The 25,297-nt window shown below is 39.9% G+C and overlaps 1 protein-coding gene across 1 annotated transcript in view; it reads left to right on the top strand.

Annotated features, from left to right (window-relative positions):
• LOC104589463 (endoplasmic reticulum oxidoreductin-1) overlaps window positions 1-22,889 on the top strand; it is a 30,331-nt gene extending 7,442 nt beyond the window's left edge. Inside the window, exons 3-9 of the mRNA XM_010247810.3 lie at window positions 9,068-9,326; window positions 9,912-10,022; window positions 19,721-19,836; window positions 20,250-20,354; window positions 20,454-20,656; window positions 22,000-22,123; window positions 22,362-22,889. Of these exons, the coding sequence (XP_010246112.1) occupies window positions 9,068-9,326; window positions 9,912-10,022; window positions 19,721-19,836; window positions 20,250-20,354; window positions 20,454-20,656; window positions 22,000-22,123; window positions 22,362-22,544 (1,101 nt within the window). The 3' untranslated portion in view covers window positions 22,545-22,889. The remainder of the gene's footprint in view (window positions 1-9,067; window positions 9,327-9,911; window positions 10,023-19,720; window positions 19,837-20,249; window positions 20,355-20,453; window positions 20,657-21,999; window positions 22,124-22,361) is intronic.
• The last annotated feature ends 2,408 nt before the right edge of the window (window positions 22,890-25,297 follow it).

The raw sequence follows: 25,297 nt of genomic DNA, 5'->3' as shown, positions 1-25,297 counted from the left end.
AGTTACTTTTTTCCCTGATCGATGTGTTTTTCAGGACTTGGAGACAAGGAAGGTGATTGGGACTGGCCATGAGACGAATGAGATCTATTTGCTTGGAGAGAGTTTTCATTGGGAAGATAGTGAAGATAGGAAGTCTTTTGTTTCTCAGTCTGTTAGTCAGATTATGCTTTGGCATAAATGGTGGGGTCATTTATCTTTTCGGTCTTTGAAGAGCTTGTTTCATAATTTATTTGAATCTGTTCAGATGTCCAGTTTGAGATGTGAGAGTTGTGAGCTTGCAAAGCATTGTAGAACATCTTATTCATTGAGTAATAAAAGTAATCATTTATCAAAAAAAAAAAGTAGTAATCCTTTTGATATTGTGCATACTGATGTTTGGGGCCCTAATCACATCATTGTTATGGGGGGATACAGATATTTCTTGTTGTTTGATGATGACTATACCCATTTTTCTTGGGTTTATCTTTTGCGTTCTTGAGATGAGGTTCCTGCTTTGACCCAGATCTTTCATCAGATGATTTTAATGCAATTTGGGGTCAAAATCAAAATCTTCAGATCCGATAATGTGAAAGAATACTTTGCTAACCCATTAGCCTGTTATTTGCTTGATCATGGGATTATCCACCAGAGTACTTGTCTTCATACACCACAACAGGATGGGGTTGTTGAGAGGAAGAATAGACACATATTGGAGGTGGCTAGAAGCATCATGTTTAACTCCAATGTGCCTATTCGTTTATAGGGAGATGCTATTCTTACAACAGTGTATCTCATCAATTGAGTTCCTTCACAGGTTCTTGGCATGAAGCCTCCATTTATCCTTCTATATCTTGATACAGAATTGTTTACTGTTCCCCTTAAAACCTTTGGTTGTACCTGCTTTGTTCAGATTCTTGGACCTCATCGTTCCAAATTTGATCCTAAGGCCTCCAAATGTGTTTTTCTTGGTTATGCACAAACTTAAAAGGGATATTGCTACTATGAACCCACTTCTGGGAAGAGATTTGTCTCTATGGATGTTACTTTCTTTGAGGATGTACCCTATTATCCTAGGGTTTTTCCTCAGGGGGAGAGTAGTGAGTGTGGGGTTAACTCGTCAGAAGTTCCTTTACCTGTTCCTTTGAGTAATGAGGGATGTAATGGGGAGGGTTGTCAGAGGTGTTGGGATTTGAGAGTCTATCATAGGTAGTGGATGCAGGTTGATTTCGGTCATCAACAGTCCAGGCCAACCCCAGTTCTTTCTATGGATCCAAATCTAGGTATTACAGTCCCTTTATCAGATCCAAGTTCCACTGAGATACCTTCAATTGTTGAGCCCTTACCTCCTTTGGATGACCTTGACCTCCCCATTGCAGTTCGTAAAGGCAAATGGCGTTGCACCACATCCACAACCCACTGCATTTCCTAGTTCTTGTCCTATGATCACCTGTCCCCTTCTTACAAGTCCTTTCTCACATCCATTGCTGATATTCCTATCCCCAAAACAGTGCAGGAAGTCATGTCAATTCCTGAGTGGAAAGATGCAATGAAGGTTGAAATGGATGCTCTTCTGAGGAATAATACTTGGGAGCTAGTTGACTAGCCTAAAGGGAAGAAACCGGTTGGATGTAGATGGGTGTTTACTGTAAAACATAATGTTGATGATTCCATTGAAAGGTATAAGGCCCGGTTAGTTGCAAAGGGATTTACTCAGACTTATGGTATAGACTACTTGGAGACTTTTGCTCCAGTAGCAAAGATGACCACTATTAGAGTTTTATTATCCCTTGCAGTTGTTCCAGATGGATGTTAAAAATGTCTTCCTCAATGGAGACTTGCAGGAAGAAGTCTACATGCAGTTGCCTCATGGATTTTATGATGCAGAAACAGGAAAGAAGGTTTACCGGTTGAATAAAGCCTTGTATGGACTAAAACAGTCCCCCAGAGCTTGGTTTGATAGATTTAGACAAGCCCTTGAAAAATTCGGCTATGTACATGCCCAATCAGACCATACATTGTTCATTAAGAGAGTTGACTCTTCCTTGACCTTGCTAGCTGTATATGTGGATAATATTGTAGTGACAGGGAATGATAACAGTGAGATTGAGTTTCTTAAACAACTCCTTCATCAAGAGTTTGAGGTGAAAGATTTGGGAGAGCTATGATACTTCTTGGGTATTGAGGTAGCTACATCTAGACATGGGATTTTTGTTTCTCAAAGAAAGTATGTTCTAGATCTGTTGGAAGAAACTGGAAAGTTGGGTGTTAAGCTTGCAGACACACCTATTGAACAGAATCACAAGATCAGTGTAGAGGGTGGTGAGCCACTTGAAGATAAAGCTATGTTCCAATAGTTAGTTGGAAAATTCCTCTATCTTTGTCTCGCACGACCGGACATCAATTATGCAGTCAGTGTTGTCAGTCAGTATATGCACTCTCCTAGAACTACTCACCTATTTGCAGTTGAGAGGATATTAGCATATTTGAAGAGGTGCCTAGGTAGAGGTATACTATTCAAGAATAATGATCATATGAAAATAGAGGTTTACACAGGTGCTGATTGGGCTGGGAGTGTTGATGATAGAAGGTCCACTTCTGGATATTGTGCTTTTGTAGGAGGTAACCTTGTCTCTTGGAGGAGTAAAAAAGAAAGTGTTGTTTCTCGTTCTAGTGCTGAAGCTGAATATAGGTCCATGGCAAATGGTGTGGTTGAAATCCTATGGTTGAAATCACTATTTGAGGAGTTGGGTATTACTTATGAGAAACCCTTAATGCTGTATTGTGATAATCAGGTTGCTATTAATATAGCACATAACCTGGTACAATATGATAGAACTAAGCATATTGAAGTAGACCAACATTTTGTTAGAGAAAGGGTTTCATCTCAAGAAGTGTGTCTTCCGTATATCACCTCCAACATGCAGCTCGCAGATCTTCTCACCAATGTTGTTCCAATGAAGAAATTAGAGGCAGACCTATGCAAGTTGGGAATGACAAATATCTATTCCCAACTTGAGGGGGAGTGTAGAGAACACTGATGTGGGCCCCATTGATGTGGTCCCTACTGTGTTCGTATGGTAGCATTATTTCAGTTAGTTATGACAATGTTAGTTGGTAGTTATTTCAGCTAGTTATTTCAGTTTTATTATTAGTTTTCTTTTATTCTTTTTGCCATGTAAGCAATAAGGGTAATTCAGCCCTTTTACAATTAGCCAACATTTATATAAATCTTAAGAGTGGGTTGGCAGATGTTATGATCTTCCCTCTCTCTTTTCTGAAATTCTCTTCGTGTGCTTCTTCTCTTCTTCTCCTCTCTTCTTCTCTTCAAATTTTGCATATGTTTCTTTTTAAATTCAAGACAGATTGTAGTCTTGATCGACTACTTATAGTATGGCAACAATACACATAATAAAAAAAGGTAAAAAGATGGTAACACCCTTGCAACATATATGGTAATAAATACACAACACTCCCCCTCAAGTTCAGACATAGATATCTATCATGCCCAACTTGTTACAAAGATCATTATGTTGCAAGTGATAAAGCCCCTTTGTAAGTACATCTGCCAATTGGTCTTTGGAACTTACATAAGGTATATACACCTCCTCACTTTCAAGCTTCTTTCTAATAAAACGTTTATCCACTTCTATGTGCTTGGTTTTATCATGTAGAACTGGATTGACTGCAATGTTAATGGCGGCTTTGCTGTCACAATAGAGTGGTATAGGACCATTGACATCAAAGCCCAATTCTTTCAACATATTCTTTATCCGTAGGATCTTTGCAACTCCATGGGACATGGCCCTATACTTGGCCTCTACACTAGACCTGGCTACCACACTTTGCTTTTTGCTCCTCCAAGTGGCCATGCTACCTCCTACAAAGGTACAATACCCACTGGTAGACCTCTTGTCATCAACTGATCTAGCCCAATTAGCATCAGTTTGTACTTTTACCTTTAAGGGGCCATTTTTCTTGAACAACAACCTAGTTTCAGGAAACTTCTTGAGATATTTGTGGACTCTCTCGACAGCTTCTAAGTGAACAACTTTAGGGGCATGCATAAACTAAGTGCACTCACAACATAAGCAATATCTGGCCTGGTAATAGATAAGTATAAAAGTTTCCCAACAAGTCTCTAATACTGCTTAGCATCCTTTATAGGATCACTACTACTCTCACTTAACTTATAGTTTGGGTCAATGCGAGTGTTAGTAGGCTTTCACCCCAACTTCCCTGTTTCTTTCAATAGAGCCAGGATGTATTTTCTTTGTGAAATGAAGATTCTTGTGAATGGGCAACTTCAATCCCAAGAAAATATCTTAAGGGGCCTAGATTCTTTACATCAAATTGAGTAGTCAGGAACTCCTTCAGTTTTTGAATTTCTGATGTCTAGTCACCTGTAATTACATGTCATCAACATAAACTATCAACAATGCAATCTTTCCTTGCTCCCTCTTCACAAAGAGTGTGTATTTGATTAGCATTGTTTAAATCCTATTTGCTGAAAAGCTAAATGGAACCTGCTAAACCAAGACCTTGGTGACTGCTTCAAACCATTTTTTTTTTGAAGAGTAAAGAAGAAATTTTATTAAAATAAAAAGGAAGGTATAAGCTGACTAGGTGTCAAGATGACACACCACACCAGTTAGTCACTAGGAAACAAGTTTACATTACAAGCTTGAATCTCAAAAACATCCCAAAAATTTTCCACCAAATCTGCACTGTTTACTTGCTCAAATTCTGGAAAGACCAGAACCCAGCTTGAAACCATCTTTCTGATTGGGGCCACCAAAACTTCAATGCCTTTTGATTTATCTTCGAATAGCCTTCTATTCCTTTCCTTCCATAATGGCCAGTACACCACGAAGGGGATACAACTCCAAATGATTCTTGCTTTCTTGCTTCCTCTGAACCTTAGCCAAGAGGAGAATATTTCTTCAGGTAAGAAAGGCTGAAATACTGGCATGCGAAACAAGAAAAAGTAGTACTGCCATATGAAATTTGCCACTTCTCAGGAAAAGAACAGGTGCCACACAGATTCCTCATCCTTGTTACATAGGTAGCAGTAGCTTGCCATAAAAAAACCTCTGCACTTCAGATGGTCTGTTTTTGGGATGTCATTGAAGGCAACCAGCCAGGTGAAAGCTTCCACTCTTGGGGGAACAAGATTCCCCCACACTCCACCTACTTAGTCAGAAGTCAAATCCTCTTTGATTAGAGCCAGATAAAAGGATTTCACCAAGAACTTTCCATCCCTACATTCCTTCTACCACAAATCATCACTAGAAGATACTGATAATAGAATGTTCTAGTTTGTCCAACAATAGGATGCACTCCTCCACCTCTTGATCCAACTGAGGTCTTCTGAATTTAGGCCACCAGATTAACTGATCACCTTTAGTCTCATGGCATTGAGCAATCTGTTAGACAGTTTTGTATGCCCTTAGTTTCAATCAGAATGATGTACTTTATGAGTTTATTGTAAATGAATAAAGATACATATTTGATTCATGTTCCCTTGGTATGTTTCTGTGTAATACCCTTAAACTGGACACTTAATGAGACTCGTGTTAGTTTAGAATGTTCACAGCCAGTGGGTCGGTCTGGGGAGACCTATCCTGACAAGGCTGACACTGTAGTGCCACCAAGTCGGTTGGGGTGGCTTGTCTCAGCTGCCAGGGTGAGACCCTAGGCACATACAGTGTAGGATTAATTGAATCTTTGAACTGGACCAGATTTCCAGTATTGCCCTGGACCTTGGAGATTGATGGGCAAAATTGGAAAGTTACACCCGACCCCTAGACTCGATTATGATACTACACTAGGTGTCGGATTGGGCTATCTTTGATGTACCAATCAGTGAGATCCTTAGCGAGGGTCAAAACCTGGGTATGTTGGGACAGTCCGAGAATTCATCTGAGTGGGTGATCATAGTGACAGGATCAGCCCCTTTGTCGGACAAAGGTAATGATCGGGGATGCACTCTCACTGATGGAAACCAAGACTGCCGGCAGCCGATTTCAACCGTTGAGATTTGTTTTGCAAAATATATTTTATATAAGATATAAAAGTATATATATATGGTTTCTAAAATGTTTGCAAGAAGGTTTTAATTCCCGGGATCCATATGAGTGGAGAGTGCAACACTGTTCCTTGCAGCTGAGGGAGAGGTCCTCTCTTGTCGGGCAGTGTATGATCATTATGGGCTGAGAGGTTAAGTGTAAGACCATTGAGGATAACACCTGATGGGCTAATCTTGCATCTGCCCACAGTCCCTGGGTGTTACAAGGTGGCTTGGCCCAGGGACCACTTAGTGTAAGTGTTGGGCCCATAGAGCTCATTTGATGGGTTTCAAGGGGTATACTGTCTTCAGCAGCGCATTCGGCCAGGCCTTGTAACAAAGGCTGGGCTGAACCCATGTGGCTGATGTGTAGATCAATGCTTGGGTCCCACGCCATACAAGGAAGCCCAACTGGGCAGCAATTTGGAAGTTTTTTGAGTACATAACCTTAAATGGGCCTTAAGCCCATTTCGAACTGGGCTGATTTGATCAGTCATCTAAAGGGGGCGAATTCTGAAGTGGGTCAGCTAAAAGGATTGGGCTTAGACCCTATCCACTCAGAGAGTCCAAGATCTAAATAAGATTTAGATATGGAAACCTCCTAATTAGATTAGGAGACAGCTGATCTGATCTGCAGATAAGATAAGGATTATCCCTTATCACTAAGGGACTTCTAACCCAAATATGATTTGGAATTAGCAACTCCTAATCTGATTAGGAACTGATCCCTTTAAGATTATAAAAGGGGAAGGGGGCGGCAGCCTTGAAGGACACAAGATCATCAATAGCATTCTTTTCTTTAAAAGAAAGAGAGATTGAGAGATTTCCTGCATACTGCGAATTCTCTTCTGTCGCCACCTTCCTGCCATTGCCATTCTTTCAGTTCGATCTCCAGTTCTTGGGAGCAATTAAGATTGGATCTTGATTTCAATCTTTTGGGAAAAGATTGATTGGAGCTGTACTCACAAGCCGTCCAGTTGATTCTTGCGAAGGGTCAAGTTCTTTTGAAGAACATTGCTGATTCTGCTCCATCCTTCACTGCGCCATCTTCAGTGTGAGCAGATTTTGGATCCTTCCTTGGGCGTGAACACCTCCATTGGGAGATAGTATTTCTCCGTATCAGGTATAATCCTCTCCCACTCGTTTTGGTTCAGATCTGGTTCAGTTTATGGTTCAAGATTGATCATTGAAAATATGATTTTCTAAATAGGGAATACGATTCCCAGTTGAAGGGAGAGAGAAAATTTTTGAAATTCGCCCCTTATTCCGCAATCTTTGGGCGTCCATAGAATGGATCTCTCATCCCTTCACAATCTCCACTTGTTGTTCGGTCAACCTATACAGTCTTGGACAAAGTTCACACAACTTCCCAAAACCACACCATTCATCTTCCCAAAACCTTACTCTAGCCTCATCTCACACACTAAAACTCACCAAACCCCTGAACTCCTTATTGAACTTCATAATGACTTTCTGTACACAAACCACATAAGAGCTTGACACCTCTCTCGGCTCCCACCCAAACCTTACCACCCCATACTTCCCTACTACCACGGTACCACCCTTCTCGACAAAGACTCCTTTTCCTTCTCCAACCCAAACCTCCAAAGCCATTTTCCTAGGAGGCTTTGTTAAAAACTTTTATTCTCCTAAACCCCAACCCCCAGCTTTTTTGGCCTGCATACTTTTACCCATTTTACTAGGTGAAACTTCTTCATCCCCCTTGCCCCTTCCGAAAGAAAATCCCTTTGCAGTTTCTCTATCTTGTTGGCCACATCAGTTGGTATTTTCAACAAGGATAGGTAATAGGTGGGTAAGCTTGATAATACACTCTTAATAAGTATAATCCTACCAACCTCATCTCCACTCTTTCTATAAGAGGTCTACAATTGCTATTTGAGGCTGATTTAGCCCCAACTGGGAGGCCCAAATACGGAAAAAGGTATGTCCCCAATCTGACATTCCAAGGTTACTGCAAGCTGAGTCATTTCTTTTTGACTAATTTCCCCTACTTTAATTATGACTTTTTCCTAAATTCACTTTCAACCCTGACAACAACTCAAAATTGGCCAAAATTGCTCTTAAATTCAACACCTGTTCCACTTCCACATATGCATCTAGGAAAATGAATGTATCATCAAAATATTGTAAGTGGGAGATGCAAGGACCCTCTGTCCCTACCTTAAAACCTTCAACCTGGCCCTGCTGAACCCCTTTGTTTAGCAGCAGATTCAGAACCTCCATAATCAGCACAAACAGAGGAGAGATGGGATCCCCCTGTCTCAGCCCCCTATAAGCTTGGAAGAACTTTGACGTCACTCCATTGCGTAAAACTGAGGAGACAGATGGGATCCACATGAGGTTCCTAATCTCTTTCACATCATCAGATTTCTAAGTTTCTGGGTTTTCTTGGCACATGACCAAGAGGAAAAGTGAATGAAGAGCCCTATGGTCATCTCAGATCAGATCCGTAACCTGTAGATGTGTTTTGATCCAAGAGAGCAAGGGAGAGAGGGGAGAGGAGAGAGAAGAGAGGAGAAAAGAAGAGAAGAGAGTGAGGGCCAAAAAATCAAGCTGGCGGTGCCTCTATTAGTATATATAGTAGGGTGACAGTACACATAATAAAAAACAGGTAAAAAGGCAGTAATGCCCCTGTGGCATATATAGTAATAAATACACAACAATATCCCCTGTATAAAGTGCAGTGTGGTTTACCAAAATTGAAATGTATTGGATATTATGTTGTAAGATAAAAGCTGCTTTAGTTTGCTTCATGTAGTCTTTTGAGTTTAGAGTTGGACCATCATGAAACAAACATGGCATAACTATACTGAACCCTAGACAAGGAATTGTGCAAAGTAAGATACAAGTATCTATCCAAATCTGAATCTAAACAATGTAATATTCTTTTTTTGTATTTCTTATTTTATCCTTCTAATTTTTTAAGGTGACTATATGCATAAGAAATGTTTGGAATTTGAATGATTTTCAACTGAAAATTCTTGATTTTTTTTTCTGTGATAGGTCAAATTGTGGTGTGACTGTCCTTTCTGGCCTGATGATGGCATGTGCCGTTTACGGGATTGCAGTGTCTGTGAATGCCCTGCAAATGAGTTTCCTGAACCATTTAAAAAGCCATCTCGTCATTCACTTTCATCTGATGATTTAATATGTCAAGAGGGAAAGCCACAGGCTATTGTTGACCGAACACTAGATACCAAAGCTTTCAGAGGTTGGGTAGATATAGACAATCCATGGACAAAAGATGATGAGACTGATAATGGTAAATCCTCATTACTTCTGATGCAGATATTGGTAATATTATTGTTGCATAATCATTATCATTATTGGGGCAACCTGAATGTTGTTGGCTGTAACTACTAACTAATATCTACATGATGCAGTTATGTGAACTTTATGATGCTTAAACCACTTTCTCACATAAGCCTTAATTATGATAAGGTTTTACTTAAGCTTGTGAGATTCAATGTTTACGACTGCCCTTGAGACAAAAGCCCATTATCTAATCCTGGTCCAGGCCATCCAGAGTCTTGGAGGTGGACTGGGTACAAACCTAATCTCCAGTATTTTTGTACGAAATGATTGCTCTTAGACTTGAATTCACATTCTCATACTTGTTGGCCCTATATTTTACCATCGCCCAAGCAATGTTCTATTTTGACTGCCTTTGCAATGCATGGAAAATTTGATGTGGCAAATGCAAGATTTACAACTCTCTTCAATTGATTGCTAGCAGGGCCATTTTCTAGTTCCTTTCAATACAAGAGTAACAGGAATGTTGTAATTCTTTTTGATGGACAAAATTGAAGGCCAACTGATGTCTTCTCTCTCTCTCTCTCTCTTACAGATGAGATGACATATGTAAATCTCCAGCTAAACCCTGAACGTTACACTGGCTACAGTGGACCATCAGCTAGGAGGATATGGGATGCAATTTACATGGAGAATTGTCCAAAATGTGAGTATATTCCTTGTATTTGATATTAGTGGAGACTTTGATCATTGTGAAATAAGTTTCTAATCCTTTCCCAAAAAATTGTTGTATGCTCGTGCAGTAGCTGTTTTGTTTCTATATTTTACTTTTTTTTTCTTTTCTTTTTTATTTGGAGAGGGTACAAGAACTCGGTAAACAAAACACCCTTCCCAAGGAAGGGGTTATTCTGTCCATTAAGATCTATTGCAATTGTTCACAGTGATTGAACAACTTGATTTTGCAAGAACTGGAGGCCCTGATAATTGTATCTCAAGTCAACTAGATTGATGTTATACCACCCCAAAAGGAATGCAAAATTTTGACTATGTCAAGATGTTGCTGATTTAGTCATTGAATATTACTGATGATATGTTGAGTGATACTAGGGTGATTTCCCCCAATACCAATTGCCTCCAATTTGACAGGTTTTCCAGTAGCCACACAACCTATCAAGATGGATGTCATGTAGAGCAGACCAGGCTTCTTAAATTGTGTTAAAACAATAAATATCCCTTCATGGTCTCAAAGAAAAGGCATATTTTCTGAATCTCACAAATCCACCAAAATATGGTTGGATATTAACATATTAGAACCTGTCATAGCATTATTTTAGTTTTTCTTGTATAAGATGCTTGCAGAACCAGTGCCACTATTCCAAGTCTCCTTTATTTGGGACCATGACATAAGAAGTTTGACGAACCACCACATAGGACAAGCAAAGTCATTTTGGGAATTTCTATTTTTTTGCTCCATCAGAACTTCAGTCAACCATAACTCCCAGAAGGACTTCCATTTTGTTAACCTCAATAACGATCCTTGATAACTTTAGAGGGTTGGCATTATATATAAAGCTATCTGTAGAGCTGAGGGAACAGTATCCAGATTTGCGTAGAAGCTCCACTGGTCACTAACAAGTACCGGATGATTTCCTCCTCACCATAGTAGTAGCATTGGTCATCCAAGAAAATGTTCTTGTTCCTCAGGTAGCATTTGTGGGTAGTCTTTCATTTTCCAATAACCAAATAAAAATTTGAATTTTGGTGGCCTTGGAAATCTTCAACCAGCAGTTAGAAGAGTAGAATACTCACTCCCACTTTGCCTTCTGTCTCTTCAACTAAGTTGGTCATTTACAAGAGAGAGCTCCACTGGTAGACCTCTCCAACTAATCCAATCTTCACCTTGTTGTAGGTTTGTAGTGTTAGCAAACTGAGAACCCCGTTTCTTGCAAAAGGTTTTTCAGCCACACTAGTTCAAATGTAGTATGAGCCATGGTCTTATATTCAGCTTCAACACTGCTTCTTGCTACTACAATTTGTTTCTTTCTCTTCCAAGTCACCAGATTGCCACCAAGGAAGGTACAATACCCTATAGTGGATTTCCTGTCAGACGCAAATCCGGCCCAATCAGCATCTGTGTACCCCTCTATCTCAAAAGTTCCTCTACTCTTGTATAACAGTCCACAGTCTAAAGCTCCCTTCAAGTATCCAACAATCCTTAGGCATAAACTGATTCACCATACTTACTGCAAATGATATATCTGGCTGAGTAATAGTCATGTAGTTCAACTCATCCACCAACCTCCTGTACCTCATCGGATCTTCAAACTTTTCACCTGCATTAGTACTCAACTTTACATTTGGTTCCATAGGTGTTTCAGCTAGTTTGGCACCTAACAATCCTATCTCTTTAAGCAAATCAAGGATATACTTTCTTTTCAAAAAATATTTCAGCTTACCTAAGTCTTTTGTTTGGAAGAGATCATGCAGAAAGGTCTTCAACCTGTCAATCCCATTGCTATCATTACCAGTTATGACAATGTCATCCACATACACCACTAACAAAATCTTTCCAGCATCTAATTCATGGTTGAACATAGAATGGTCTACTTGGCACTGTTTTATGCCAAAGTCCCTCACTATTTCACTGAATTTGCCGAACCACACACATGGAGATTGTTTTAGCCCATAAATTGCCTTCCCAAGTTTGTAAATTTACCATCCTCCCCCTAAGCAACAAACCCTGGCGGTTTTTCCATATATATCCCTTCAAGAAGATCACCATGTAAGAAAGCATTTTAAATGTCAAGTTGAAAGAAGGGCCAATCATACATTTCTACCAAAGAAATCGACACCCGAATTGAACCAATCTTAGTCACAAGAGAGAATGTCTCCATATAGTCAACACCATACAACTGAGAGTACCTTTTGCCACTAACCTAGCTTTCAACTGTTTCACACTGCCATCTGGAAGATATTTCATTGTGTATACCCACTTACATCTAACAACATGCTTACTAGGAGGGAGAGTGGTAAGCTCCCATGTGTGGTTGTTTGCCAGTGTAGACAATTCCTCTTTCATTGCTTGCCGCCACCCTGGAGAGGCAATGGCTTCCTAGACATTCTTAGGAATGGAAACAGAGGATAACAGAGATATAAACTGTCGATGGGAAGCGAAAGGGTGAGCAACAGAAACATAATAGGAAATAGTATACACTTGCGTGATTGGTGGCCTTTCAGTACTAACATGCATTAGAGAAGACGATGGCTGAGACACAATAGGAACTGTAGGAATGGGGTCCTCAACTAGAACTGGAAGAGGAAACAAAAAAGGAGGAACATCAAAACTAGAATACAACAGAACAGACTCAAAGAAAGTAACATCAAAACACACAAATGACTGATGAGAATTAGGGTTGTAGCACTTATACCCCTTTTGGGTTTTGGAATAGCCAAGAAAGATGCATTTTGTAGCACGCGCATCTAACTTATCTAGTCCAAGCCCTAAATTATCAACAAAACAAACACAACAAAAAGCTCTAGGAGTAAGAGGGAATGGAGAAAGAGTAGGGAACAAGACTAAGAAAGGGGATTGACATCCAAGGATAGACATGGGCATCCAATTGTTGAGAAAACATGATGTAAGGATAGCATCACTCCAAAAATGCATTGGAACATTCATATCATGCATAATTTTTTTTTTGATAAATGAATGAGATTTATTAATCAGCAGAGGAGAATAGTACAATGTCCCAAGGAGAGGCACGAGATGCAACCTCTTTTGGTTAGTTTAAGTACAACTTCCACTATATTATAACAACTTACAAAGTAGCACAAAAAAGGACCTCCCTGGGTGCCCCTTGTTTAGCCAGAGAATCAGCCATAGTATTAGCTAACCTACTTACCCATTTTACCTCAAACCTCATATTCCTAGTTAACCACTTTACTTTTTTGATGAGTTCTTTGTAGCCCCAAATGGTAGCATCCGGGTTAAGCAGCCACCTCGTTACCACTTGAGAGTTCCCTTCAACTAGGAGATGCTCCACCCCAAGCTGGTTGGCAATCTGAATTCCTTGTACTGCAGCTAGTATTTCCGCCCTCGTAGAGTCCCCCACTCCCACCAATCCTGAGAATAAGGAGATAATGTTGCTGTCCTTGTTCCTCAGGACACCCCCAATACTTGATGGCCCAGGGTTACCTTGGCTACTTCCATCAAAATTTAACTTGATGATACATTCTGACGGCGGATCCCATTCTGATAGGCGTTTGTTCTTCTTTGTAGCAGTATTAGCTATTACTAATCAATTCCTCCACAAATCATCAAAAGAGAAATCATCGAATATCTCCAAGGTTTTCAGCCGATATATTGCTCTTGTTAGAATGTAGTCCTTCACTTCTTCTAATCCTCTTTCCTTCTCTAAGAAAACTCTTGCATTCCTTTCCTCCCATAGTGTCCATAAGGTTGCTGCCCTGACACATTTCCTCAAATCAGTTGGCGGAGACCACCTCCCTCCAAATAAACTAAGGCTCCAACTTCATAAGTCTGTAGGAAGGGAGCAGGAAATCGGCAAATAGAAACAGTCCTCATTCTGGGCCTTGCACAAGAAACACCAATTCGGGGAGAGACATAGAGAGGGTCTCTTTTTCTGCAAGTTTTCCAAGGTATTGATTTTCCCGTAGTAAACTTCCCAACAGAATACAACAATTTTTGGAGGGATAGGTTGGGCCCAAATCTCTTTGAAGGGGAACCCTTGGGAGATGGGGTTGGAACTGAGGGATTTTTGAAAAGAAGAGCAAGTGAAAACACCTTTAGGAAGGGGAGTCCAGACTCTTTGATCAGAAGAAGTGGGGTCCAAACAAACAAACTTTGGTAAATGAAGAAGCTCAGTGATACAAATCAACTCACCATCCCTCAAACCCCTATGAAAACCGAAATCCCAGTTTAAAGGCAGGGGACTCAATGGGTCCAAACATTCATATCATGCATAATGGAACAAGCAATTTCAAGTAAGTGTCAGTTCTTTCGTTCAGCTACACCATTATGTTGTGGGGTATATGAACAAGAAGTTGGTGAATTACCCCGTGTTGCTCTAAATATTGCTGAAATGGTGTTGCATTGTATTCTTTTGCATTATCCGAACGAAGAATCTTATTATGGACACCAAATTGGATATGAATTTCAGCATGGAGCTTTTAGAAAATAGAGAACAATTCACTTTTGTCTTTTATAAGATAAAGCCATGTCATCCTTGAATTATCATCAACAAAAATTACAAAGTACTTGTAGTCATTGTACGGCACTACTTTATTTTGGCCCTAAACATCTGAATGAACTAATGAAAAAGGACACAAAACACGACTATCAACCCTAGGACTGAAAGAGACTCTATGGTGTTTTCCAAATTGATATGACACACAATCCAAAGACGAAAGATGACTTAAAGATGGAACAAGTAACTTCAGGGCCTTGAGTGACAAATGACCAAGTCCGTAGTGCCACTGGAGAGGAGTAAGAGATGATTGAAGTGCTACTTTCGGATCACCACCATCAAGGACAATCAACCTGCTTCATATGCCTTCACCAATTTTCATCCCTATCTTGAGATCCTGAAACACACAAGAAGAGGGATAAAAGGTTATAGAACGATTAAGTGATTTAGTTAATCTACTAACAAACATGAGGTTAAAAGGAAATTTGGGTACATATAAGACAAAGGATAAAGATAAAATGTGAGATCAACATTACCAACACCACAAATGGGAGAAGTAGAACCATTAGCAAGGGTAACTGTTTGGGATGTAGAAGACTGGGAAAGAGAAGAAAACACACCTGGAGTCTCAGTCATATGATCAGAGGCTCCAGAGTCAATAATCCGATGTGAGGGTTTGGATGCCAAACAAGCTATGCCTGAATGAGCAAGAGTAGTGTTCTGATGAGAGGATACCTAAAGAAATTTCTCATACTCATCATGTGGGACACTCACCATTTCCTTCCCAGAAGTACCTGTAGATGTAGAGGGTGTCTAATAAGCTCGTTGGTTATCACTAACTGCGCCACCACAATTAGTCACAGCACGATTGGCCCAAGTATTGGGTGGACCATGCCACCATGGTAGGTCATAACAGAAGTTAATAGTATGTCCCTCTATTCCACAATATGTGCAACTCCTAGGACCAATATTCCATCCTCTACCACGACCTCCCCCTGAATTTTGACCTCCACTACGACTACTAGTACAGTTGAACATAGGACCACCTCGGTTCCCTAGAAATCCACATCCACCTCCATCACCTCTATTTCCACGACCTCCCCCTTTCACCACCACAAAAACAAACCTATCTGAGAGAGTGGAATGCTTCATAGGTTCAATAGATGCTCTGGAGCCCCGGGCAAACACCTCCTCAAGAGAGGGAAGAGCAGATCCACCTAATATTTGTGCCTGAACAGGTTTATATTCAGATGTCAATCCCACTAAAAGCCTTATCACATCAAGCTGCTCCCGTTGTTGCTACTGAATTTTAACATTCAAAGTCAAAGGGTGATGATACACATTAAGCTCATAACAAAGATTTTTTGTACTTGCATAATACTCTAGATTCTGATTTCCCTGCTTCAGGTTAAAGTATTCCTAATAAAAAGTTGGTATGCTCTAGTGGTGTTATCTTGTCTAGAATAAAGTTTCTTAGCATGGTCCCAGATCTCCTTAGTTGTACCCAAGAACATAAAATTCACATTAATTTTAGGCTGCATGCTATTCCATAACCAAGTCATAATTTGTGTGCATCCTCCTCTTCCCACTCACTATACCCCTTGAGAGTCAGAAGAGGGTTTCTCTTCCCTCACATGTTGCACCTTCTTCTTGTCTCTCAATAACACTTCCACCGATTTAGCCCATAGCACATAATTCTCACCATTCAATTTGGTGGAGGTTATTTGTACATTTAGGTAATTGGGGGAAATCATAACACCACTTTTATTATCACTACTCTCTCCAGTTGTTGCCATTGTAAAAAAAAGGTCATGACACACCACGAAAGAAGGAATTCAACTACAAGAAAATCACCCTTCACTACTCAGCACTACACCACACACTACACACCACACCATAATTAAATAATTGTTGTTAAGACACTATGCTGTCATAGGTTCAGCACAAAAAAAAAAAAAAAAAAAAAAAAAAACTACTGCTGTCACACACATCCAGAATTGCCACATGGTCGAAATCCAGTCCAAAAGAGATAGAACACACCATGCTATCAGCTGACTATAGGGTTCTGTTCGCCACTTGTCCACAACCAGCCCTCTTCGAGTCATTGCTTAGAGGGTTTCTAGCAAACCACCAAAACAAAGACCACCACAGCAATTGGAGGCATAGCCACCTCCTAGAAGGAAAAATGACCACTCCTTTATGGTCTCTCATCGAGCCTCCAATTGGTTTATGAGTTATTTCAAAAAACAGGTCTGATATGGCGATCCAAGGAGAAAAGAAGGAAAGGAGAAATTGAATTCTAGACTGATTTTCTAGTGCTCTGATGCCATGTGAATGGTTCGATTAACACTAGTTCAGTCCTAGGTTTGGAGTAAGAAAGGAAGAAGAAGAAGAAGAAGAAGAAGAAGAAGAAGAGAGGGGAGAAAAGAAAGTCAATCACTCTCAGCTGACCCACCTTATATTTATGGTCTTTGCATTAGAATACAAAAGACAACTCTGTCCCTCATTAAGTATGGGACACACAACTTAAACCCAGATAAAATAGACAACACATCTTTAATTAAAGGAAAATGACCAAACTACCCTTATACTGCCGATTCTAACAAATTTTAAAATAAAAATGTAAAAAATCACAATATAAAACCTCTGAAGTCTTGATTCTCTCTAATAAAATTCATCATAACTATCTCTAACAAAATCTTTTTAATTTTCTTTTCCTCTTTCTCCAATAATCAATGTTTTAACCTCCTCTCCTCTTAAATCTATACAAACCCCTCATCAAAGATTTGGTGGGTTGTTTAGGTTTCAAAATCTTCTCACTCATGTTTTGCAGTTTTTTATCTTTTATTTGGCTTTATAGTTGAATGATATTTTATGACTTTTTTCCTCAAACGCTTCATTCCCATGCACTGCATGGCTTAGGAGAATGGCTGTTACATTACTTGGGAGTTGGGACTACCCTTGGGGCGGGACCCATACTCTGATAGCTTCTAGTACCCATTAGTGGAAAGGTTTACAAAGAGGCTTGCAAGTTGGAAGAGAAAACTATATCTCTTTAGAGGGGAGAATAGCTCTCATAATATCAACCTTGACTAATTTGCTAGTCTACTACTTATAAACTTTTAGGATCCCCACTAAAGTGGCCAATCAATCGGAGAAACTAATGAGGGATTTTTTTTGTGGAATCCAGGAGATACAAAGAAAGATCATTTGGTGAAGTGGGAAGATGGTGTCTAGGAGTAGGGATAGTGGAGGCTTGGGGATAGGCAATATTAAGCTAAGGAACTCGGCATTGTTGGGAAAATGGTTGTGGAGATTTCCATTGGAACAATAGAACTCGTGGCATAAAGTGATTGTGAGCATTCATGGCATGGCAAGCAATGGGTGGGATGTTGGGCTTGATCTTAGGGCATCTCGGTTGTCTCCTTGGAAGGCAATTAATAGTTTGTTGCCCTCCTTCCTCTTGTAAATCAGGTTTGATGCTTGTGCAGGTGACAGTGTGTTTTTGGGAAGATATCTGGTTTGGAGATATCTCTCTTAAAGATAGATTTCTGTTTATTTGTTCCCTATCTTTATACAATGGGAGAGTAATTTCCTCCGAGTATGGTAACGGGTCTGGTAATGGTAATTTCCTCTTGGGATTTGGGACTGAGGAGAGGGTTAAGCGAGTCTGAAATGGGTCTGGTAGATGAATTTATATCCCTTCTTAGCATGGTTTTCTTGGATTTCTTCTTGTTTGGACAGCTGAGTCTGGTCAATGTCCCCTTCTAGTTCTTTTACTTTTGCTTCTTTCTTAACTAGCTTCCTTGAGTTCTCTCACTTGGCAAAATCTTTTCCCACAAAGGAAGTTTTGTTGTCTACTTGTCTTTGCTTGGGCTGTGGTGAGTCATTTAGACATCTGCTATCATGTTGTCCTTTTGCTTCTTTTGTGTGGAATTTGTTTTCTTCTCTCTTTGATTGTAGTTGGATCCCTCTGGATATGGAAAGTCTTTTTGAATCAAGTTTCTTCACACTACCAAAGAAAAGGGGCAGGGTGATGTGGAGAGCCACTTGAGCAGCTATCCTTTGGTCACTATGGGAAGAGAGGAATAATAGACTCTTCCAAGGGGCAGAGAGAACTAAGGACCAAGTCATCGACTGCATACTTGTTAAGGTCATAGACTGGCTGAAAGCAATTGATTTATTCAAAGATTCTTCAGCTGAGGATATCTTTAGGGGGTGGTTGATAGTGGCAAACACTTCAACTGCAAGGATTGTGGTTCAGTCTCAATGGACACCTGCAGCACAACAAAGAGTAAAAACTGAACTTTGATGGAAGCTCAATGGCAACCCGGGGCCCTCGGGACTTGGCGGAGTATTTAGGGACAGGGAGGGCAGGCTGACAGCGCTATACTCTGGTCCTATAGATGTGGGAGGCTCTTTAAAATCTGAGATTATCACCCTACTTCAAGGTTTGAGGCTGGCCAAGCTGTGGGGATTTCAAAATTTTGAGGTGGAGGGAGACTCTAAACCGTTAATAGGATGGCTGCAGACAAAATGCTTTGGGATATGGACCTTTAGACGCAAAGGAGGAAGAACTTTTGCTTACCAAGGGAAGCTGGAGTAATCTTCAAGTGGGTAAAGAGGTCAGCCAATGCTTTGGCTGATACTTAGGCAAAGCAAGGGACCCTTGGGGAAAGCTTATTTTGGGCTATGTTGTAAATCATGTAATACTTTTAGGGTCACCACTCATGCTGTGTTGTATCTTGTTGGCCTGCTTATGCCCTATTGCTAGGAATTTGTTTTTTGTGCCTTTTTTTCAACTACAGATGCCAGTTTTATAGAGCGTAAGAAATTTGTGTCCTTGATAGTGATGACTGGTTGGTCAGCTTTGTTAAATTCTTTATTGACAAGTTTCTTGCTAGTTCAAAAAAAAAAAAAAGATGTTGGGCCTGCTTGTGCCTATTTCTTGGAATTAGTTTTTTGTACCATATTTTTCAACTACAGATGCCAGTACTATAGAGAATAAGAACCTTTGTATCCTTGATAATTGTAACTGGTTGCTCAGCTTTGTTTAATTCTTTAGTGACAGGTTTTAACTTCTCCATGGTATTTCTGTATATTGCATGCAATTGCTAGTTTGTATTTATTATACTTGGAATTTAGCATGTTGATGAGTTTGACTGATTCAACCATCTTTCTGTTGATTTTTGTGCAGATCCATCTGAAGAGTTCTGTGCAGAGAGAGTGTTATACAAGTTGATTTCTGGACTTCACTCCTCCATTTCAATTCACATAGCTGCTGATTATCTCCTTGATGAAGTTACCAATCTGGTTGTCATATTTTTCTCACATCCTGCAACATATTGTTTCTTTTAGAGAGAAATTTTTCTTGATGATAACAAAATTCGTGTCCTTTACAATGACACATTTGTTACCAACCAAAATTCCTAATATGGTCAGTCCTTGGGCACTTCTTGGATTGGTCATGACCCAAATCTAGGTCAACATTTTCAATTATTCTTGTCCCCGAATGCATTTTATTTTACACTGCTTCATTATTGTTTGCTTGATGTGATCTTGGGGTAATCCTTTAATTTAACAGTGTATTACTGAATGATTCATTCAGTAAGAAGGGCACAGATTGTGTCCATCATGGATTTTCAGTGTAATTCTTCTGAAAAATGAGGACATTGAGTGATATCTAAATGTGGTATTTGCTGTTCTATTTTCTGCTGAAATTTCAGTGGGGCCAAAATCTCGAGTTGATGTATGACCGGGTGTTAAGATATCCAGAGCGTGTCAGGAACCTGTACTTCACTTTCCTCTTTGTTCTCCGAGCTGTGACAAAAGTGAGTCCTAACGCTGCATTAAAGTTTTGGAAATTGCAGTTGTTAATGTTTCAGAAAGACATTTCTTCTGAATGCATGCTTTTATTCTTTATATTTCAGGCAGAAGATTACTTGGAACAAGCCGAGTATGACACTGGCAACCCTGAAGAGGACCTAAAAACATGTTCCTTGATGAGGCAGATGCTCTATAATCCCAAATTACAAGCAGCATGCCCTCTGCCATTTGATGAAGCCAAGTTATGGCAAGGTCAAAGTGGACCTGAGCTGAAGCAGCAGATTCAAAAACAATTCAGAAACATTAGGTATATTTCATAACTTTCTTTCGTTCAATTATTGGTTATTCTTGAGTAAAGCATTACTATTGTTATATATTTTCATGGAGAAAGGTAATCAATTATGTCCCTGCAAGCTCCGAACCCTGCAGTAACAATTCTCTACCATAGTTTTCAAGGCACCAAAGTGAACCTAAGCGAGAGGGGAGCGCTTAGTCACCTAGTTGCTTAGGTGTTTGCTTAATGTCTCAAAAAAGAAACAGGACAACAAGGGGATGAACCCATATTTTTGCCATAGAAATAGAAGTAGCAGAAGGGACAGAGCCCCTATTTTAGTTATAGAAAAGAATGAAGAAGAATTTTTCTTCTGAAAAAGGAAAAAGAAGGGGTGGACCCTTGTGAGCCCCTGTTTTTTGTTCTAGTCCACCCTTCTTTTGTTCCCAGAAGAAGAATGAGGAGAAGACCTGTGAAAATAGCATACCTTCTATGATTGATTGATTTCCCTTGCTTCTTCAAATACTTAGGCCTTGTTTGTTTGCATCTTTGTAACTTACTCGGGTAAGTGCACTTACCCATGTTCTTTTGATTTCCAGGATTCCCAGGTAAGCTAATATAAAAATGGACAAAGTTATCCCATTATGCTTTATAAAATTCCCCCCCAGGTGGGAAAATTACTCACCAGGGAGATGGGTAAGTTTTACCCAGGGAAGTGGAGCTTATTTTACCGTGGGGTCCATTAGTAAATGCAAAAAGAACATTGTAAAGTTGGTTAATTGGAAAAGGATACCCATTGACCAACTTTCCCAAGCTTATTTACCGGTAAACGAATGGGGCCTTAGTGTATCACTTGAACCTTGACGAGGATATCTATTGAACTCGTTTCTTCTTCAAGGTCTTGAATATCCTTCTATCAGAATCCTAACAAAATGAGAAACTAATGAAAAAATTTATTATCTTATGAAAGAAATAAAAATAATGATTTGGTGTATCATGCCTATCCTTGTATTATATACTTAAAATATTAAAATATGAGAAATATATAAAACTTTGAAGAGTTTATATATAAATCATATAGCGTTTGGGCAAGGCGAGCCCCAAGATGTGCCTACACCGCTACACACCACCTAGGTGATGCATCACCCCAAAACATACCTCCTGTATGATGGCATAATATCTGGATTAGTAATACATGCAATGTTCTGGTCAAAGCAGTCCCATACACCACTTGTGTACTTGGTCTAAAATTTTTTTGGATGTCAAGTGAGGAATGGTTTTCCATTTTGCTATGATTTTCCTCTATGCTTTTTTTTTTTCATTTTAATATGCTTTCCTAGTATCTTTAGTAATTAAATAACCAACTCTACATATTCTAGTGCCTTGATGGATTGCATTGGATGTGAAAAGTGTCGACTCTGGGGAAAGCTTCAAGTTTTTGGTCTAGGAACTGCATTGAAGATTCTCTTCTCTGTTGATGGCCATGACAAATTGGACCAGCCTGTAAGTTTCTTAATCATAATGCTGGTTTTAAAACATAATTTTTCTTATTCCTCCTACACAAACCCTGATTTAGTAGGGTGGAAATTGTTTCTAACAAGTTTAGCTACTTTTATTGGATCATCTTGCATCTTTGACCAGGAGCATACACTTGGCAATGTATCCAAAGGATGAGTAAATAGCTCTCATTTGTTCCTGAATCATGACTTACTTTTTTTCTATATTGCCTTTGGCCTTTCAGCTGCAACTACAACGGAATGAAGTAATTGCCCTGATAAACTTACTCAATCGACTCTCAGAATCTGTCCAATTTGTACATGAGATGGGGCCTGTAGCAGAAAATATTATTGAAGCACAGATTTCTGCACCTTCTGCTGTGAGCAGAACATGGCAAAGAATATTGGCCTTTGTACGCAAACAATAACATTATGTTGTTCACCTTGCAAGCAGTCTAACATGGTAACTGAGGTATCAATTTTGAAGGATAGTCTTAGTAAGGAGTCCGAGTAAGCAGAAGTGTATGCGTAAGGGGAACAAATGACTTGTCAAAAAAAAAAACAAAAGAAAGAAAAAAAGAGGAACAAATGGGTACAGTAAAACAATTTATTTTTGTTTGTGTTTTGAGAAAGAAATTGTTGAGCAATTGAAGCTTGAAAGAATACTGTTGTCAGAGTAGTAGCATTAATGTAGGAAGGGGATGTAAGATGTGAACTTTGTATTTGTAGTATATCAACATATTTTAGTCAATGTCAATATTGATGATTTTTCATACTTGCATCAGTGGAAGGCTTAATCATTAATGTAGTGTCAGTTGCTGAATCCGTTTGAAGTGCATTTTGCAGTCTGAGTGAGGGGATAAGACTAGTAATGTCATGTGTTTTGTCAATGGTTGATCTTTGAGTCTGTGACCATGAGACCACTACAGAATTCCGAAATCTTGGCTTACTGATGCAGTTAATGGATCGACTTATTATAAACAAAATGGTAGAAAGAAACATCACAGACGCATCAGGCAGCTAAGAACTTGTCTGAAATCAAAATTCATGTTGTCACTGGCACCCGCGATGGTTAGAACTTGGGAACACATGGAGAGTTGTGAGGGCAGAATGAGTCATAGAGACAAGCGATGAAAATTCCTTTGATGCCTTTATCGAAACAATTTCATTACTCTTGCTTTTGGTCTATTTTGTTATTTCAGTCAAGGTTGATCTTGCGTTCTGTTCTGTAGTCCTCTAAAATCACAATGAAACGTTGAAATCACCCAATTCCTTTGGATAAGATTTTTTGTTGTTAGGAATGGCAATAGGGTGGGTACCTCCCACCAATTCCTGCCCCATGGCCAAAATCCCCAACCCCCGAGTCCTCTCCATCGCTGGTAGTGTGGCAAAGATCTGACCCCCAACCTCTGAAAGGAGGGAGAGATCCATCGTATGGACTATGGACGCCAATAATGTAGCGGAATAGGGTGGGTGAATTTCAAAAATTTCTCTCCTACCTTCCAATTGGGAATCATATTCCATGATTTTAGAATACAATATTCAAGGATCTAATCGAACCAAAACCAAACCAGATCTGAACCAAAGAGAAAGGGAAGAGTTATACCTGATACGGAGAGTCAGTATCTCCCAACGTTGGTGTTCACGCCCAAAAAATACTCCCAAGATCTGCTCCCACTGAAGATGATGCAGTGATGCTGGAGCAGAACTAGCAGTGTTCGTCCTACGAACCAAATTCTTCACAAGAATTCGATGGAAGCGAAGAGCACCGTACACAATTAGCCTTTCAGCAAAGACTGATATCAAGAACACCTTCTTGATCTTTCCCTCTCAGAGAGATCAAACTAGGCAGTGAATGACGGCGGCGGCTGGAGGAGAACTCTGAGATCCTATCTCAAATCGTAGGAGAATTTTTCCGCTCAAAACCCTTGGTTCGAATTCTGGTAAATCAAGATTAGGGTTTCTCCTCTTTCTTAATGATTAAGAAACCTCCTAATCCTATTAGGAGTTATCCCAATCCAAATATGTATTTGGATAGGGAATTATCTTAATCCTATCTACAGATTAGGTTAACCCACTCCTGATCTTATCAGGAGGTTACCAGATTCAAATTTTTATTTGAATTTGGTCTCCAAGAGTGGATAGGGTCAAGACCCAATCCTTTAGCTTGCCCTAATCTCAGATCCGCCCCTTTAAGTGGGTAATTAAATCAGCTAGTTTGAAGTGGGCTTTAGGCCCAATATGTATTAAGTGCTCAACAGGCTTCCAAACTGTTGCCCAGTGGGGCTTCTTTGTATGGCGTGTGATCCAAGCATTGATCTACACATCAGCCACATGGGTTCGGCCCAGCCTCTGTTACAAGGCCTAGCCGAATTCACTAGAAAGCCCAGTGAACCCCTTGAGCCCATCACATGGACTCTTTGGGCCCAACACTTACACTAAGTGGTAACTGGGCCAAGCCATCTTATAAAAACCCAAGGACTGTGGGCAGATGCAAGATTAGCCCATCAGGTGTAACCCTAAATGGTCTTACACTTAATCTCTTAGCCCATAATGATCAAACACTGCCTGACAAGAGAGAACCTCTCCCTCGGCTGCAAGGAACAATGTTGCACTCTCTGCTCACATGGATCCTGGGAATTAAAACCATTTGCAAACATTTTGAAACCATACATATCTATATATCTTATATATAAATTTTGCAAAACAAAATTCCAATGATTGAAATCAACTGCCGGAAGTTTGGTTTCCATCAGAGAGAGTGTGTCCCCGATCATTACCTTTGTTCGACAAAGGGGCTGATCCTGTCACTATGATCACCCAGTCAGATGAATTCTCAAACTGTCCCAACATACCCAGGTTTTGACCCCCTCTAAGGATCTCACTGATTGGCATACCGAAGACAGCCCAATCCGACACCTAGTGCAGTATCATAATCGAGTCTAGGGGTCAGGTGTAACTTTCTAGTTTTGCCCATCAATCTCCAAGGTCCAGGGCAATACCGAAAATCTGGTCTGGTTCAAAGATTCAAGTAATCCTACACTGCATGTGCTTCGGAACTCACCCTAGTGGCTGAGACAGGCCACCCCAACATTTGGCAGCACACTAGTGTAAGCCTTGGCAGGATAAATCTCCCCAGACTTATCCAACGGTTGTGAACATTCTAAACTAACACGAGTCT

Source organism: Nelumbo nucifera, chromosome 3, assembly GCF_055504915.1.
Source record: "Nelumbo nucifera cultivar China Antique chromosome 3, China Antique-T2T, whole genome shotgun sequence".
Lineage (NCBI taxonomy): Eukaryota > Viridiplantae > Streptophyta > Magnoliopsida > Proteales > Nelumbonaceae > Nelumbo > Nelumbo nucifera.
Note: the sequence above shows the minus strand (reverse complement) of the source record. Positions and strands in the feature narration are given on the sequence as shown.